Below are 18639 nucleotides of genomic sequence, written 5' to 3'. Positions count from 1 at the left end.
TCCCTCAGAGAATCTTTTCTCAGGGGAAGAGCTGCTGGTGTGGAGGGAAGCGGTGGTCTGCTGTCCAGAGCCGTCCTTTGCATCCCGGGGAACTGGTGAGCTTGCCTGTCCTCTCTGTTCACGGATGCCAGCAATAGCCCCCACCATTGCTACAACCAAGATGCTCCGACATTTCTAAATGGCGACGACATCTGACTACGGTCATGGCCTTATGGAGTTTGATTCCTGTTTTCCCCGTGTGACTGCATTTCCCAAAGCTGAGAGATGTTTAAAAAGGCCTCCACGGAGGCAGGACCCAGTGAGGTCACCAGGACCTGCCTCCGGGCTTTACCTGCTCAGGGAAAGTCAGAAAGAGAAACATGACCAAACTGCACAGTGGCATCTGAAAGAATTTCTGCTGTCAACACGTTTAAAAATGAAGACATGTGCTGTTTTACTGTCTAAACTGCAAACCATGAAATGATCTCTCCCCTCCCCCCGTTTACTCTGGAAATGTGCACTCCACGAATTGAGAGGATTTCCAGGTATCGGGACACAGGTGTTCCCACGATCTTTGCTTATAAAAAAATTATGTCGGTACATCATTTGCCTCGCATGCAGGTTCTGGACAAGAGGCCGTTCCCGCCACGACAGGCACCCGGGGACCAGGGAGACTCCAGGGACCCAAGGTACTGCCTCAGAGCAGTACGAGGGACTGAGGAACTTCTACAGAAGAGTGACCCAGCCCCTGTCCCCACTGTGCCTGCCCAAAGGAAGGTCAAAGTATTCAGGGTTCCCAAGCGGTGTGGAAACCTCATGGGGGCTGGGGGGAGCATCAGATCATTCAAGAATCATTAGGACAAGGCCCATGCTCTCTAATTATTTGAGGCGTGTGTGCTCGAACTGGCTGGTGGAGTCCCCTGGATCCACACCCGCAATGTGGTCTGGGGTCCCCTGGTCTGGTTTTGGGCTCCTAAGGCAGTCCCTTGTACAACCTCAGGTCGTTCCTCTCAGCACAGATGAGCCTGTACCACGAAATCTTGGGAAGGGGGGAATGGCCCCACGGGTAGGACCACAGCAAAAACATGTCAAGGGACTCAGTTAATTCCCTCCTCACCACTGCCCCACAAATGGTCTTGCACATTATTTCGTTTTCTAGGTTTTGCACAGAGCGGTGATGAAGGCTGGTGAAAAAGAACTGGGGCAGTGGCAGGAACCCTGCGGGAAATTATTGCTTATTCCAGGCCTCCCATCACCCAAGTGGACCAGACATTTCACTTCGTGATCTAGAAAGAAACCTCTACAACGCTTCTCTTTCTGGACAGTGTGGGGACTCCAGCTCTCCTCTGATTTAAGACATGGGTAAGTACTTAGTGCTCCAGCCGAGGCGGAGTCTGGTGGCCTGGGGTGGCAGATGAAGAGAGTGTCCCCCTTGTCCTCTGCTGGCCCGAGCCCTTCTCAGACAAACCCAACTATTAAATCCAGTTATGTTAAGGAGAGGTCTTACCATCTGTCTGGTATTTTAAGCCTGTCTCTCTGAGCCTTTGTTATTGGCTTAGAACTAGCTCAATAGATACTTTTACCTTTGTCTGTTACTCACGTATCTGACCTTTAAAAAAAATAGTAGACCAGAACTCTATTTCTAGACGAAGCCTTTGGGAGAAAGACACATTCTTCAAGTCCTGGGCTTCACTCTCTTTGCTTTCCTCTGGAGCAAAGGAAGTGTTTTATTTTAATCTATTACAGAACCATTTCTTGCTGACCAAAATAAGAAAACAGCTGTAGGCAGTCCTGACCATGGCCCCAGCCTCGGGGCAGCCCTCACTACCTCGTGGTGGGGCCAACCCTTTGACAGAGGCTTTAACTGAGCCGCAGATCAAGCTCAGTACCTTCATTTCATACCCAGGGGACACAGACCGGGTCATGGGTCGTGAGGACATGCACAGGCCCCAGGCAAAAATCTCATCTCAGAGAAAGGAGAACACTTGCCCAAGGTCACCCCACATGGCGTGGCATGGTAGCCAGCGGACTGCCTCTCCTGACCTCAGCCCCCTGGCCCATTTCACTCTTTCCCCCTTCTATCTAAAACACTGATCTAAGGGCACCTGGATGGCTCAGTGGGTTAAGCCTCTGCCTTCAGCTCAGGTCATGATCTCAGGGTTCTGGGATCAAACCCCGCATCAGGCTCTCTGCTCAGGGGGAGGCTGCTTCCCATCTCTCTCTCTCTGCCTGCCTCTCTGCCTATTTGTGATCTCTGTCTGTCAAATGAATAAATAGATAAATAAATAAAACATTGATCTAAATATACAGGCACCATGCAGTTCCCTCTGTTACCACTTTGCTTAAACAGACCACAAGCACGGGCTTTGTCCCAAGGTTAAAAGGAAAACAGCAAATACCTCCCAAGTTTTCTTAGTCCTTTTCTTTTACAGAGACAAGAAAATATTTCAGGAGTTAATTCTGAGAAGCATGGATAGAGCTAGCTAATTAGGAGTGTCAAATATATTGACTAAAAGCCTAATTGGATTTCTATTTGCTATCCAATGTTTAAATATACCTAAAATGAATTTATTAGTCATCTTGATTAAGAATATAAATCAGAGTAATGTGAATCATACTTAAGGTAGTACTATTAAGCAGCAGTCTAAAGGCTGACATTTCGTCATCCTAAAATCTGCACATTACCTCCTTCCTGAATTCCTCCCACGAGTACTGGTTGATAGCTGACAATGACCCAGCAATGCTAGGACCTAGAACGAGGCAAACCGACATTCTTAATTGACTTGTTAGTATTCCATCAGTCAAGTGTGTTTGTGAAAAAACAGTGGAAAGATAAATAAAAGAGAGTTCAAATTATCCACCTTTGTAAGAGATGAAATCTAGAAAAGACAATCTATGAGAACATAATACCCTCTGAAATAAATATGGCCAAACCCACCTATAAAAAGTTTCATAGTTATTGAAGGGTTCCGAGGACGTTCAGATCCAACTCGCCCCTCTCCTCCCCTCCCCATGTACAACACAAAACAAGGACAGCACATACAATTATATCTAACCCATTGCCCTTAGAGTCAGAAAATGGCCATATTACCTGCTTAGGAAAAAAAAAAAAAAAAAACTTTTGAAAAAAGCTACCCCCGCCCCCCCGCCACATATGCTTGAGAAAGTCCCTAAGGCACTTAGGTTTCAGCTTTTCCAAGTATCTTGTGGTTTAAAAAAAAAAAAAATGCAGACTAATGAAAACTGTAATAGATCTTACCCCCCAAAATTCAAGGTTTCAACCGAGGGGGGCTATCAGAACATGGCAACAAGTCTTCACTATATTTACATGACAGGTTTAACAACTGTTTGGGCACAGACACAGACACTCACCCACACTCACACACTGTCACACACGCTGTCACAACTGAGAACAGACTACAGGGTTGATCGAGTCATCTCATCTTCCCTGCAAAACTCCTACTCAGGCTGCGGAGTCTGGTCTGCTTCAGTCTGAGTGTCTCACAGACGCGCCCTGTCTGCTGGGTTAATGGAGCCATCCTTCCAGAATAAGACATCCAAACTTAGGAAGTCAAATAATGGAAATGACCTGGGAATGTGTATGAGGTTATGTCAGAAAGGCTCCAGAAGTTCCTCTCTAGTGAGTACAATCCCTTGTGGCCCAGCCTCCATGTCTGCCAGTGAAACCGAGTTCTGCTGGGTCTGTTATTTCACTTGTAACGTGAACTGTGACATTCTAGAACCTGTCCTTAAAAATGCAAGTTCCCATAATGAACAAGAAGATAAAGGAGCCAGCCACCCCTCTTTTGCTGCAGTGACAGATGTCACACAACTAGTCTGAAGGATCTACGTGGGGAGTTGTTAGACGGAGAACTTTTACTGAGAGTATCAGTCTTGCCTCTGGTGTAAATTGAGATATACGCGAATATCCATAACTGCCACCAATTTGTTTTTTACTGTTTTTATATATCTGTCCATGGAAGTATAATCTTAGCAAATAGGTCGACGGTTTTAGAAATCATGTTCTGTGGGGGAAAAAAGAAAACTCCCGAAAGCAATGTTGATTAGTCATCTTAATTGACAGTTTGGTAAGTAGGAACAAGATTGCAGCTGCTGCCTTGCGTGTAATCCTGAACTCTACACGCCGTAGTGACAAAGCACTTGACTCTTCTCCCGTGCGCGTGATGGAAAACGAAGCCCCTAACTCTGCTATTGTTATTATTAGTTATTATTGAACAAATAAACTGAAATTCTCCATTTTATTTAAAGCAACAGAGTCAATGCTGAGTATGAAGCAGAATGCTGGCTGTGCCATTATACACCACACATCGTCCCTCCTCATCAGACACTCAGTTCCACGTGACTGGTGCTGACAGTTACATGAAATCCACAAAGAATACTGAATTCACTGAGCCCATGTTGTCCAGTCTCTCAAATCTACCCGTTTTAACGACTACAAAATGAGTAGTTCATCAATTCCATTTCTTGTCCTTAAATGAAAAATGCCAAGAATCACTAAAAATAGCCCCGAAGAGGCCATATGAAAGGAAAAGAGGAAACAAAATGTCCTGGACAGGTCTCCAGCTGAGTAGCTGTCCCCTGAATAATTTATAGTTGATGTTGGTGTGCTTCTCGTTCCTTACTTAAAAATTAACTGTCTTACTCTTTACCTGTAGAATAAAAGCTGCAGGAAAGTATTTAAAACTTTTTTCACAAACACTGGTATCTCATTTACCTATGTTTTATTTTGAGTAAATTCATTATTCATTATTTCACATTATAAAAAGTAACCACACACGCATATGCATTCACAAATTAGATCATCTTTATCATACATCAATATATTTTAAAAAACAAATATTTTCTAATATCAATATAGTTATATGCTGATTGCATTTTGAAATAGAGAAGCTGACAATAGCTTCATACAGTATATCTCAAGAACCGACATTTTAAAATTAAGAATTGTATATGTTCCACAGGCAAATTTGGATGGAAATATTAGCATTAGTACAAATAAATGCTGTTGACATAGCTTAAGCATGATAGCTTGGAATAACAGCTGATTCAAACTAGATTCATCATTTTAAATTAAGTAAGGACAAATACAATCTAAAATGTAAACAAAGTATTTATAAAATAAATTCTTCTAGGAAATGAAATCATCAATCTATTATTTTTAAGGTAGTTGTAGCTAAAAGTTATCAGAAATCTTGATAGAATTTTCATTGTCAAATTGAGATTTCAGGATGTCCAGTTACAATGTTTTCACCACAATCGTAGGACTGATAAAATTGCGGACAGCTGTTCCCCTCCTCTGCAGTGTGACTTTTCAATTGGGCTTGGAGATGTGCGAGAAGATGCAATGTCTTTCTTACTCCCCAGGCCCTTTCAAGTGATTAGCGAAAGCAATTTCATTTGATTTGGACTTTCATGTAGTTTTTGAGTGCTAAAACTCTAGAACAGTTAAATCAATGGTTTCCTGCACCGGTGAAGGCAGTCTGGTCTCTTCTGCAGCAGGGCTAAAAGTGTATTAACTAAAGTTGTTTTCCACTGCACTTCACTATGACATTAGAATTCTGTAACCACATTATTACTCAAGAAATACATAGTATACCTCCTAGGGACTCTAATTTCAAATACGGAAAGTTGATCAACATCAGCTGCCATTATGTGTCTCTCTTTCATTCATTAACCCAAAAAAAATAAATAAAAATAAAAAAGAAAGAAAGAAAAGAAAAAAGCCCATTGCTGTAGCTTTTGTCATCAATCACATTATCTCCAGTGGTCTTTGTTTTGCTTCCTTCATCAAGCAGATGATTTAAGGATTGGATTTTCTCGATTTTCTTTGTCAGGAAAGAAAAGAGGGAGGGGGAGAAGGAGGGAGAAGGAGGGAAAGAGAGAGAGAAGAGAAAAAGAAAACACAAACCATGAAAAATTTTATCTGTTTAATGCTCACAAATTAAATAAGAAATAAAATCTAATTTAAATAAGCGGAATATATGAGGATTCTGATTAAGTGAAAAAGAAATCACACACTAACGATGACTTGGAACTCTTTAATCACCAAACCCTACATACATCTAACATAGCATTCACTTCAATTCAATGACTTTTCCCACTTTTTTGTGTGTAATGACAACAGAAATGAACACAGGCCCAAATATATCAATAGGGCCGTGATGCCTTCCTGTACCTCCTTTAAGACACTGGTACTTCCAAATACCAGAAGGCTCATCTCTAGGACACTAAGAAGCTGGAGAATGTGTTGTGTGCAATTTTTTGGAGAAGCAACATTGAAGTAATACTTCCTGAAATTACTTCATATGCTTATTTTAAGGAAAACGGAGAGATTTTCATTTGGATATAGCACATCACCGAATCTTGCCTAATACTTTACAGAAACCAGACCAATATAGGAATCAATCAAGCTTCTCCAGTCATGCGGCTGTGGGCTTTTAGGAGCGAGTCCAGACTAGAACCACAGCATATGGAAACAGAGTTGTGGACTCGACAACCAGCGTCCTGCTAAAAAAAAGCAGCTGTAATACCAACATTTCTTCTCCTTCAGAATATTCAGAAAAGAAAAAAAAAAGTGATTTTTTTAGAGTGTTTCTAGATTCATTTTTTTAAACCCTCAGTTACATGTAATTGATTATATAATTCTATGGATATAATTATATGTTATATAAAAGATATATCCTGAGCCAGAGGAAATTGAGTCTATAAAAAAGAAAAATGTGCTCAGCAAAGAAAGAACAGATGAAGATAGTAATCTGAAATACAGGAGTATTTGTCTAAATACTAGGTTTTAGCCATCTCTACTTTGAAATGTTCCTATGACATTTAGAAAAATAAGAGAAAGAACTACATTTTCGTGTTATTAAATATGTTCTTCGATAGAAGAATTCCGAGCAAACTTTTGAGAGGAAGAGGGCTGAGGGGTGACAGACAGAAGGCCCCTTGAGGGAGGAATCCACCCTCTCGTTGCACAGATGGGCTCCGTGAGGCCCAGACGCCCACCAGACTATACAGACACTTCACTGCCTGCCCTTGACCACAGCACAAGGCGCCAACTCCAGCTCCAAGTTCTCTGTAGACCACTACCCCGCCTGCCCTCAAGCCTCAGGACTTTCAAATGGAACTTCAAAGCATGGTCATCTGAGCAATAATTGCAAGGGCAAAGAACATTCTCTGCAAATAAAAGTACCGTTTGTATTAATGCGCCTAATCTAGAGTATCCATATCATCTTTTATATTTGCTATTGCCTTGTGCTATTATAGTGTCCTTGAGCTCCATTCAGTAAACTTCTAAGTTTTAAATGAATTTGGAATACATCTACATCTATATATACCAAAGGCCGATTAAAATTTAGAAGAAATTATGATATAGTTCAGTTCCTTGAAGGGACTAAAGCTTGCAGTTTCTGCAAAAAAGATGCATTTGAGAAATTTCATGAGAAAATCCTCATGAATTCAGTGAAATGTGTTTAAAGGGAACCCGAGTCCTATTTAAACTCCCTTCTGATAAGAAGTTTCAGGTGTCTTGTAGGAAAGCACAAACCTGTCGCTACGGTTTGGGCTTCCTGGCCGATCAGTTCCCCCTCAATATGACCTCTCACCACAGAGATTTGTAGACTCTACCTTGCTAAGTGTTCCAACCACAAGCACCAAAGGCTTCAACAGTTCAAACAGGAAATACATAGTGCCCCAAAGGAACCATGAGGGAAAAGCAGAACAGCGGCCCTTTGTAACCAGAAGATGAAAGTGTGAGTACAGTCTGCAGAAATGTCCAGTTTGCTGGGCCCACAGCCCTGGGCTACAGGCTTCAGGAATGTCTCTCCAGGGGCATTAGCTGTAGCCTGTCTCTGAGCACTGGGTAAGGACACACTGCGTACGTGAGCCGGATACACCTGTACCCAGCGTCTTCTCAGAGACAAATGGCCTGAATGCAAACATGTCACAGGAGAACAATGGACCTCTGTACTAATGGAAGCCATTTCAAGTTTCTTGTTGATTCCCTGGAGTTCCAGGGTCTTTGTCACATCCCTATCATCTCACATCAAGTAGCCGACATAACAGAGGCACAGGTGAAAATAATTCCTTCTAATGTATACCTTTTCCTCATTACGGACATTGTCTCTTCCTTGGAAAGTATTTAAGTGGGACGGAGAGTGCCTGAGAAGAGATAGGACGATCCCCCTGGCCCATCGTTGCGTTACTTACAAGGTAGCCTTTCGTGGTTGCGTGTCTTTACTTCCACTGCTCTTTGGATCAACTGAGCTCCCTGTCCGGGAGGTGCTCGGTAGGGAAGGACTGGGAGAAAAGGAGGTCGGGGTGCTACTGGCATTGCGAGTGCGGAATGAGTCATCTGAAAGGAATTCAACTACAGTCAGACATGCTGAATGTGAAAGATGAACTTAAGAGAAGGTTAATGATAGCTTTTACTTTTCAAACCCATTTTAAATAATAAACAATAAACTGCACAAATCTAAAGTCTGACGTATGTATACACCCATGAAGCCATCACCACCACCAAGAGTGAACACACCCACCCCTCCCTCCTGCACCCCGGTGACCCCTCCCCCCCACTCCAGGCAATCTACCACCAGTCACTAGAAATCAGTTCGCATTTTCTGGAATATTACGTGAATAGAATCACACGGTACATCTGTCTTCTTTCACTCAGCATAATTGTTTTGAGATGCATCCTTGTTGTGTATATCAATACTTCATTCCCCTTTATTGCTGACTGATACGCCATTGTAGGGATATGTCAAAATTCGTTTCTACATTCTCCTGTTGGTAGACACTGGGATAGTTTCCAGTTTTTGACTGTTACAAAGAAGGCTGCTACGAGCAATTTTGTACAAGTCTGTCTATGAATATATGTTTTAATTTCTTGTAAATAAAAGCCTAAGAGGGAAATTGCTGGACCACATAGTAGGAATATATTTAACTTCATAAGAAACTGCCAAATTGTTGTCCAAAGTGATTGTACCATTTTGCACGTTCACGAGCAATGAATAAATGCTCTGGAGATTGGCTCTGTGTCTTTACACACACGGGACAGTGTTGATTCGTTAGCTCTAAAGATTTCTTTGATGTATCCTGGATGTAAATCCTTTGTCAGGTATACGTAATACGGTTATTTTCTTACAATCTGTGTCCTGCCTTTTATTTTTTCATGCTCTATTTCAAAGAGCAGTTTTAAATTTTGATAAAGTCCAGCATGTTAACTTTTTCTTTTATGGTTTAGAGAAAAATCTTTGTTTATTTCAAAATCACAAAGACATCCTTCTGTGATATATTCTTCATAAATGTCATGCTTCGGTTTATCATGCATGTTGAGATAATTTTGTATGTAGTGTGAGATAAGGACTGAGGTTCAGTTTGGTCTGTTTGTTTGTTTGTTTGTTTTTTTAATAGCTATCCAAAGGACACAAACTTAGTGATTTGAGGGGCACGTGCACCTGAATGTTTATAGCAGCAATGTCCACAACAGCCAAAATATGGAAAGAGCCCAGATGTCCATCAACAGAAGAATGGATAAGGAAGATGTGGTATACAGAGATATAGATATAGAGATAGAGAATATTACTCAGCCATTAAAAAGAAGGAACTCTTGCCATTTGCAACGACATGTATGGAACTAGAGGGTATCATGCGATATGAAATATGTCAGTTAGAGAAAGACAAATACCATATGATTTTACTCATATGTGGAATTTAACAAACAAAACAAATGAACATAAGGGAAGGGAAGGAAAAATAAAATAAGATGAAAATTGAGAGGGAGGCAAACCCTAAGAGATGCTGAAGTCCAGGAAACAAACTGAGAGTTGCTGAAGGGGAGTCTGGTAGGGAGAAGAGATCACTGGTGACGGCATTAAGGAGGGCACCGGATGTAACGAGCGCTGGGCATTGTATGCAACTGAGGAATCACTAAATTCTACCTCTGAAACTAATTAAAAAAAAAAAAAAAGCGGATATCCAATTGTTCCAGAATCATATTTTGAAAATACTAACCAATTACTATTGATTCATGTTGGAACCTTTGTGGAAGTTCATGACAGTGTAGACACTGCATCTTGACTACTGGAGCTTTCTAGCAAGTGTTGAAATCAAGCAGTTCAAGCTCTCTAAATTTGGTTTTCTTTTGCAAAATGGTTTTGGCTATCCACAGTTCTGTGCATTTCAATTTAGATTTTGGAATTAGCTTATACATTTCTACAGAAAGACTACTGGAATTTTGATGAGGATTCCATCTCTGGATCAATTTAAAAGGAACTGACATCATAACAATGTTAAGTTTTTCCATTCACGAACATAATATCTCTATTTATTTCTTCTTTAATTTCATTCAGCAATATTTTGAATTTTTTAGTGTATATAGAATACACATTTTGTTAAATTTATCCCTGAAGACTCAGTTTTTTAAGTTACTAAAAATGTTATTTTTAAAAATACTTTATTTTGTAAAATTTAGATTTATGGAAAAATTGAGAAGATAATTTCCAACCACCCTCTTAACTCAGTTTCCTCTCCTAACACTTCACTCTAGAATGCTACACTTATTACAGGGAATGAACCAGTAATGAGACATTATATTACTATTAACTAAAATCCATAGTGCATTCAGATTTCCTTGGGTTTTGCCTACTGTCTGCTTCTGTCTCAGGATCTCATTCAGCATACAACATTACCTTCACTTGTCAGCTCTCCTGAGCCTTTCCTTGTTTTTGGTGACCTTACCAGCTTTGAGAGGTATTGGCCAAATGTTTTCCAGGATGCCTCTCAATTAGAATTTAGTGGATGCTCCTCTTAGTATTAGACTAAGTTGTAGGTTTGAAGAATGATGACGGAGGTAAAGTGCCATTTTCATTACATCATACCCAGGGTTCAAACTATGATATATTTTATGACATTTAATGTATTTTATCCTAGTTTCATGACAGGTCACTAGAAATAGGATTGCTTGAGTCAAAGACTACAACTTAAAACTAGGATTCTTGAAGAACTTTACCAAACTGGTTTCCAAAAGGGTTCCATGGAGTTTCATACCCACTAACAACGGATACGTTGCAGTCTGTGTCCCTGAATCCTTACTGCTGTTCTCTATCTCCCCCACACAGCCTTGGATGAATGTCGGAATCTATGACAGGCAAAAGTTGCCCAACAGTTAACCATGGGTTCATGTTGAGTAAAAACTACTCAATTTGACCTTCCAAGTGATAACTCTGACCTTTCATTTCAGCTTTATTTATCTGGCTCTTTCACACTCAACTCCGTGCTCCAGCTGAACTGGCCTCCTGCTGCTTCTTTATGACGGGTACTCTGAATAGGATACTGTTCCACACCCTTCTCTGCCCATCAGAAATCCCAGCATAACTTGGGCTTCATCCCAAATGACATAAACACCTTGGAGCCTGCTTTAAGTCCCAAAGTAAGTATAATCTCTTCTCTATGTGAATATCTCATACTTTTTTTTTTTTTAAAGATTTTATTTATTTATTTGACAGAGAGAAATCACAAGTAGATGGAGAGGCAGGCAGAGAGAGAGGGAAGCAGGCTCTCTGCTGAGCAGAGAGCCCGATGCGGGACTCGATCCCAGGACTCTGAGATCATGACCTGAGCCGAAGGCAGCGGCTTAACCCACTGAGCCACCCAGGCGCCCCTATCTCATACTTTTGTTAAGAGATGTTTTGCTCCCTTTTTCTCTTTGTAGATGTGTACTTGTGTGTGACTTTTTCCTCAGTCTGTACTTCATGAAGCACTATATAACAAACTAGAAGAGGTTCCAATCAACAATACTACCTCTCCCCCCAAATAATATTGAGCCCTTAAGACAGAATATTTTGTGAATATTTTAATATTGAACCTTATAAAAGATTTACCCTTATAAAATAAATGATTTAAGACTCTGGATGTCAAGTTTTAGGATCCGTAGATCACATACACACTCCTGACTCTCAAGATGACTTAAGAACTAGCAAAGTAAAAACTGAAGAAATCAGTGCACATCATTCAAACTTGTAAAAAAAAAAACAAAAAACACTCTGAATCATTCTTAATAACTTAAGCAAAGAAATTCCTTGGCAAGAATTGTTACAAGTTCATGAATAAATGTGCTCCTTTGAAGTCATCTCTAAGAGGCCAGATTGGATCCATGCAAGTCTGAAGAACCACTTAGGGATAGCAATAATCATCGGCTCCATTGAGCTCCAAGCTGAGCTAATTCAAACTGACTTTCCATGTATATTTATAATTCTTAAAGACACTCTGTATTATAAAGTTCATCAACCCTGAATGTTCCCTTGGTGTGTCCTAAAGAATTCACTGATTTGCTATGATAAAAATAATCAATAGTTTTATTATGTATAGTCCTCACTTCAAGAATTGTTGAGAACTTTAGTTCAAAAACTTCCTATTATTAAATGTGTTCAGGTTTCTTAAGCTATTCATATTCTATCTTGTAGAACCACTTTGTGTACAACATGTGAATGTCGATGCTTTAATATTAGAAAGGTCTTCCTGATCTGGCAAATGAAAACATACTGCTCACAGAACAGCCCGCGGGCACGCATCTACTCTTCATGAGAGTAAGAACACAGTAAGAGGTAAGAGGAAGACCGAATACTCAAAACATAACCTGAAAAGGAAATGTGACCAAACTTAAAAGAATTCCAGACCTTTAAATAGATTTGCTGTTCTTTACACTAAAAACTGACCATAGATCAATACTATTAATTTTTAGCCAATATTCTAAGGCAAAAACTTAAAAATAGACTTAGAGCCACTAGCAACTTTTAGCAATGTATTTTCCCTTATTCATAGTATAATTCTGTTTTCTATTATATAAGCCAGAGGTCAGCAAACTATTAGTCTGTGAACCAAGTCTTGCCTTGCCTGCTGCCTGCTTCTGTAAATAAAATGTTACTGGGGCAAAACCACACCTATTCATTCTGTACTATCTATGGCTTTTTGCTCAACAGCAGAGTTGAATAATTGTGACAGGAACCGACTTGACCAAAAAAGCTGAAAATATTTACTATCTGGCCCTTTACAAGAAAAGCTTGCTGACCCCTGGTATAAACATTCAAATATATAATATTGTAAATGTTTGGTTGCGTATGATCCACATGAAGCCCTACTATTTTTAGCTTCCTTAAAAATTATGGCAAAAACTTTTCATCTGTACCCCAGGAGGCCCTTGGCCTATGGAAAAACCTACCCTATCATTGTCCTTTCTCTCTTTCAAAAGCACTGAATGCTGACTCTTGGCTGTGAAAACAATATGGCATAGTCAAGTATTTTTTCAGTTGATAGGGAAAAGTTTAATTATTTGGGCATTCGCTAAAGATGTAAGGTTAGGGAAAACTCTGTATCTAGAAATAAAGAAGTAGGTCATTTAAAGAAAGTAACATTTCACTACATGTAGCAATTTTTGGAAGAGCTCAGATTTCTACTTACCAGTCAGTGAAATCACAGAAGTCTTCCCTAACCCTGAGACAGAAGGCGTATATCCTGCTGTAGAACTTTTACTAGAAAAGAACATGATTTAGTTTAAAATACAAGTATATGCTTCTTTCACTCCAGCCATTAGGCACTTGGTCTTTTCTAATCTTTTTTAATGCTCTCTGCTACTTCTGATGACGCACATTTGCTACTTAGAGTACTCATTTATTGTTTACATCCCATGCCTCCCAACAATTCCTTTGTCTTTAACTTAAAAGCATTTTCTTAAAGTTGTTCTCTTGATACTTAGCTAAGACAGAGAATATGGGTAAGTTTCACTGGAAATAACTTGTGTTTAGTTCTAATCTCTTTTGCTCATCTCACGATTACCCTATTAACTAGGAACTCCAGACAGGTCTACTGAGAATGTCCACAAACATAGCTGAAAATCTAGAGTAAGCTATCTTTAACAAAAGAAAAACATATTCTCGTGCCATGTTATTTTTGTCAATAAATACTTTTTAAAAAAATACTTATGCTTTTTTTTTTTAAGATCCCATTTGTTTATTTGACAGACAGAGATCACAGAGAAGCAGGCAGAGAGAGAGAGGAGGAAGCAGGCCTCCTGCTGAGCAGAGAGCCCGATATGGGGCTCGATCCCAGGACCTGGGATCATGACCCGAGCCGAAGGCAGAGGCTTTAACCCACTGAGCCACCCAGGTGCCCCATTGTCAATAAATACTTTTAAAGACAATTATGTTTACTTAAAATTAGTTTTGTTGATTGGTATGCAGCTATTATGTTATATATGTACAACACTTATAACAAATTGAGGTCACTGAGGTTATGCTGATTCTCTCCTAACCTTAACTGTTCATAATTCAGTCAGTGGGGCCAAAGGGGAAACCAGACATTCATCTGTTGTAAGAACTGTTGTGATCACTTTGCCATAGAAACATGCCAGTGGCTTCTCCATAGAAAGAAACAGTAGCCACAGCATTTGGCTGGATGTCCACATCCACCAAGGGAAGGGGACATGTCCATACCCACTTAGCGGTTGGGTGGCACATGAAATAGAGTACCACCTCCCTCATAAAACAGTACATGGATCCCGTGATGTCACCATATAGCACCACGGTGATAATTTTTCTAGGATGCCACAATATCCATTCTTTTTTTTTTTTTTTTTTTTAAGATTTTATTTGTTTGTCAGAGAGAGAGAGAGCACAAGCAGGAGAGTGGCAGGCAGAGGCAGGGAGAGAAGCAGGCTCCCCACTGAGCAAGGAGCCCAATGTGGGATTCGATCCCAGAACCCTGGATCATGTCCTGAACTGAAGGCAGCTAACCAACTGAGCCACCCAGGCGTCCCCACAATATCTACTCTTACACAAATGAGTAGACTATAGTTTTTCTCATAGAGAATCTTACAGAAGAAAACTTCCAATTTACTGACCTATACAAAACCCCAAATTAATCCTGATTTTATACAATGTAAATATTTCACATAAATAAAGAAGTATAACTATAAAAGTTGAGTAAAAACATGAAAAGCTGAGAGATCATACCTAGGACACTTGTCTAAGTTGCCATACTTTGCATGAAAAGCTTGATTATTAAAAGACTGGCTTCGAATCAGCTTGGATTTCTTGACTTCTTTGCCTGGAATAATAAGCAGAAGGAAAATGCAGCTGCTCAGCGCATCTTCAGCTGCTCCAACCCCATCCCCTCGCCAACCCCCTACCGCACTTTCATTAGGCACAAATATGTCCAGCTTCCTTTCCTTAGTCTGAGCTAACTGGAGTATCCCCTACCCCTACTGCCCATCAAGGACTCACAAAATAATGAATGATAAGAGGTAAAAGGCATTTTAGAATTTCATCTCATGACGTGACTTTCCCTGTAATTAATTTTTAGAAAAGGGAGACAGGAGACATAAAAAGAAGTTGCTTCTTACTTGTTGATGGGGTGCTTGTTCCAGAAGGTCCAGGAACAGAAATAGGGATGTTCTTGGGCAGAGTTGTTGGTGTCTTCGTGTCTCTACCTAAAACAAACTCTGTTTTAAATTTTGTCATTTCCTCTGAGCTCCTAGTCTCCCATAAACACAAAAGACAACACGGAGAACATGAGTCACTGTCCCTAGCTAAGCAGCATGCTCTTTCCCAAACGGTTCTTACTTTATATATCTACATATTTCAAACTTAGCTATCAGTGACCAATCTCACAATCTTATTGCTGTTATCAGACTTTAAGTTTTCCTTTGAAGAATCCGAAGGTCCACACTGACTCGTACAATTTATTCATGTATTCCTACGTCGGTACCAAACAAAGCAGCCAATTTTTAAAAACAACTTTTAGAAAATGAAAGAAAGAAAAGCAATTTCCCACATCAAATCCGAAAATCAGCATGAGCTTTCAGAGTGGCAGGATGCAACATTAACTGTATGCCTTAGCGGTGAAGACACAAGAAAACCACTTACGTTTCTTTTCAAAGGTTTTATCACTCATGGGCCTCCCATCATTCTGTTGTTTCTCTTTCTCTAATTGTTCCTATTATGAAAACAGTATGTTAGCATTAAAGGTAAGCACAAATCGATTCAGAAAACTCTTCTAATGAGAAATTATTCTAAGCTTTACAGATGCAAATACAGTTTGCAAAAATGCCTTGAGAAAGAATTATTTTCTCCAAATTACTGTCAAAAGAAGTCAAGGTTCTTTCAGAACCTTGTTCTTTCACTATCTACAGACTTATAGATAGTAAGGCTCTCGGGCATCTGTCAGGCTAAAACAATGAGTGTAGTGTCATTGTTGTCATGAGCTTTTATATTCTAGAAGACATCTGCTAATTCTCACCAGCAAAATATTAGTCATATTTTAGTAACGTTTTTCTTTGAAAGGACTGAGAGAAAAAGAAATGGCCTTTTGGATATTTTTAAATGTTTCATTGAAGTACAACATACATAAAGTACATAAATTATAAGTGCATAGCTCAATGAATTTTCCTAAAATGAACACACCTATAAAACCAGCTTCCAGATCCAGAAACAAAATGTTACCAGAAGTCAAAGGAGTCCTTTATCCCAACGAACAGAACAAGTAGGCAAGAAAATCAATAAATATACCAAGTTCTGGGCAAACTTAGCTTAACTGACACATATAAAACACTACTCTTAGGGTGCCTGCCCGGCTCAGTCAATAAAGCATACAACTCTTGATCACGAGTTCATGCCCCACAGAGCTTGCAGAGCTTACTTAAAATTTAAAAACAAAACAAACAAAAAAACACTACATGTGACACATATAAAGAAAAACAGGGAGAAAATAGACAATAGATTAAAAAAAATTCCATTGGTCTGCATACAAAAAGAACCAAATGGAATCTCTAACACTGAAAATAAAACATGTAAAACTGAAAAACAAAATGTCGTTAAGTGGACTCACAAGTAGTTTTATCTATTTTGTCTACTTTTCCCTCTATTATCTTGACCATGATGTCTTAAAGTCCTTGTCTGCTAACTCTAATACCAGTATCATCTCCGGGTCTCTTTCTATCACCTGATTTTTGTCTTGGGTTTAGGTCATTGAGTCCTAAACATTTTTAGAGCCTGCTTATGCTCTATAACCTTTATCCTGAACTTCAATCTTTGTCTCGGAAGACTGCTAAAGCAATGTGATTGCTTTTCAAAAGATTTCCACTTAAGTGTTTAATCTCACAGTACAATTCTTCACAGAGAGACAGAACATATTAAGAAGAAATAAATGGGAATTTGAGAACCAAAAAATACACAGTGGGAATAAAAACAATGGATAAGCCCAGAGGCTGAAATGGGGAGGATAGGTAAGAGTCACTGACATTGAAGACAGATCAATAGAAATTATTCACTCTGAGTTAACAAAGTTTAAGGGGGAAAAAAAACCCCTCACAGACCTATGGGCAATATCAAAAGATTTTACATGTGTAATCGAAGACCCAGAAGTAGAAGAGTGAACACATATTTATTTTTTAAATGATTTATTTATTTTAAAGAGAGAGCATGTGCACACATGCGTGTGCAAGTAGGGGGAGGGGCAAAGGGAGAGACTCTTCAAGCCGACTCCCCACTGCACCTGGAGCCGGATGCAGGCCTCAGTCTCACAACGCTAAAATTATGACTGAAATCAAGAGTTGGATGCTCAGTCAACTGAGCCACCCAAGCATCCTGAAGAGTGACACAAATTTAAATAAATAATGGCTCAAACCTTCCCAAATTTGGGAAATAATACTCGTTTACAGATTCAGGAAGCTAAGCAAATCCAAAAACAGATAAATTTGAAGCCAATTATGCCTACACACATCAAAAGCTAAAAACAAGAACAAAAGAAAAAAATCTTCAAAGTAGCCAGAGTAAAGCAACATTACACACAGAACAATAATTCAAATGAAAGCTAATATTTTATCAGATGTTCTGGAGACCAGAACACAATTACAAAGTACAGTAAGAGAAAGGTTGTCAAACCAGAATTCTCTGAAAATATCCTTCAGGGATAAAGGCAGATAATACTGTATTTCAGATTAGGGAAAAACTAAGAAAATATGTCAGAAAATACTATACCCCAAGAACAACTAAAGACAGTTCTCCAGGCTGAAGGGGGAAAAAAGAAAACAGAGGGAAGTTTGGATCCTAAGCAATGAATAAGAGTATTAGAAATGGTAAAAATAAGAAACACAGAAGTTCACTCTCTTAAATTCTTCAAAGGTACATATCTCACAACTTAGAGCAAAGTTTTGAATCAGTTGTCATGAGACGATTGGTGGGGTTTTCAATGCAGATATAATTCACATAAAACTTTTAACATAAAGAAAGGGTAGAAAAGATCTGCGTCATTTTTAAATGAAGTGATACAACATTAATAATAGGTAGACTTTGAAAGGTTAAGTATATTGTAACCTCTAGAAAAACCACTAATAACAATTCTGGAACAGAGAGAGAAAGAAAAAAAAGAGAGAGAGAAAGAACACCAGCCACTAAGATAAGAATGAAACAGGGGTTTTATCACCATGGATCTGATGTACATTAGAAGAATATAAGAGTATAAACTTTATAGTAACAAATTAGACAGCTTAGATAACATAGAGAATTTTGGGTAGGAAGCAACTTAACAAATTTATAAAAGAAGAAATAGAAAATCTGAACAGTTTTATATCTATTAAAAAGTAGTTGAATC

The 18639-nt window shown here is 39.3% G+C and overlaps 1 protein-coding gene across 4 annotated transcripts in view; it reads right to left on the bottom strand.

Annotated features, from left to right (window-relative positions):
- Positions 1-4224: 4224 nt before the first annotated feature.
- PPP4R4 (protein phosphatase 4 regulatory subunit 4) overlaps positions 4225-18639 on the bottom strand; it is a 103716-nt gene continuing 89301 nt past the window's right edge. For all 4 annotated transcript variants that reach the window (XM_013057437.2, XM_013057438.2, XM_045073192.1 and 1 more), the window contains 6 exons: positions 15915-15984; positions 15392-15478; positions 15003-15096; positions 13453-13523; positions 8206-8350; positions 4225-5825 (listed from right to left, as the gene is read on the bottom strand). In XM_013057437.2, the coding sequence (XP_012912891.2) occupies positions 5801-5825; positions 8206-8350; positions 13453-13523; positions 15003-15096; positions 15392-15478; positions 15915-15984 (492 nt within the window). In that variant the 3' untranslated portion in view covers positions 4225-5800. The remainder of the gene's footprint in view (positions 5826-8205; positions 8351-13452; positions 13524-15002; positions 15097-15391; positions 15479-15914; positions 15985-18639) is intronic.

Source organism: Mustela putorius, unplaced genomic scaffold, assembly GCF_011764305.1.
Source record: "Mustela putorius furo isolate JIRA1106 unplaced genomic scaffold, ASM1176430v1.1 tig00000129_pilon_pilon_pilon, whole genome shotgun sequence".
Lineage (NCBI taxonomy): Eukaryota > Metazoa > Chordata > Mammalia > Carnivora > Mustelidae > Mustela > Mustela putorius.
The sequence above is the reverse complement of the archived record's forward strand: the minus strand, read 5'-3'. Positions and strand labels throughout refer to the sequence as shown.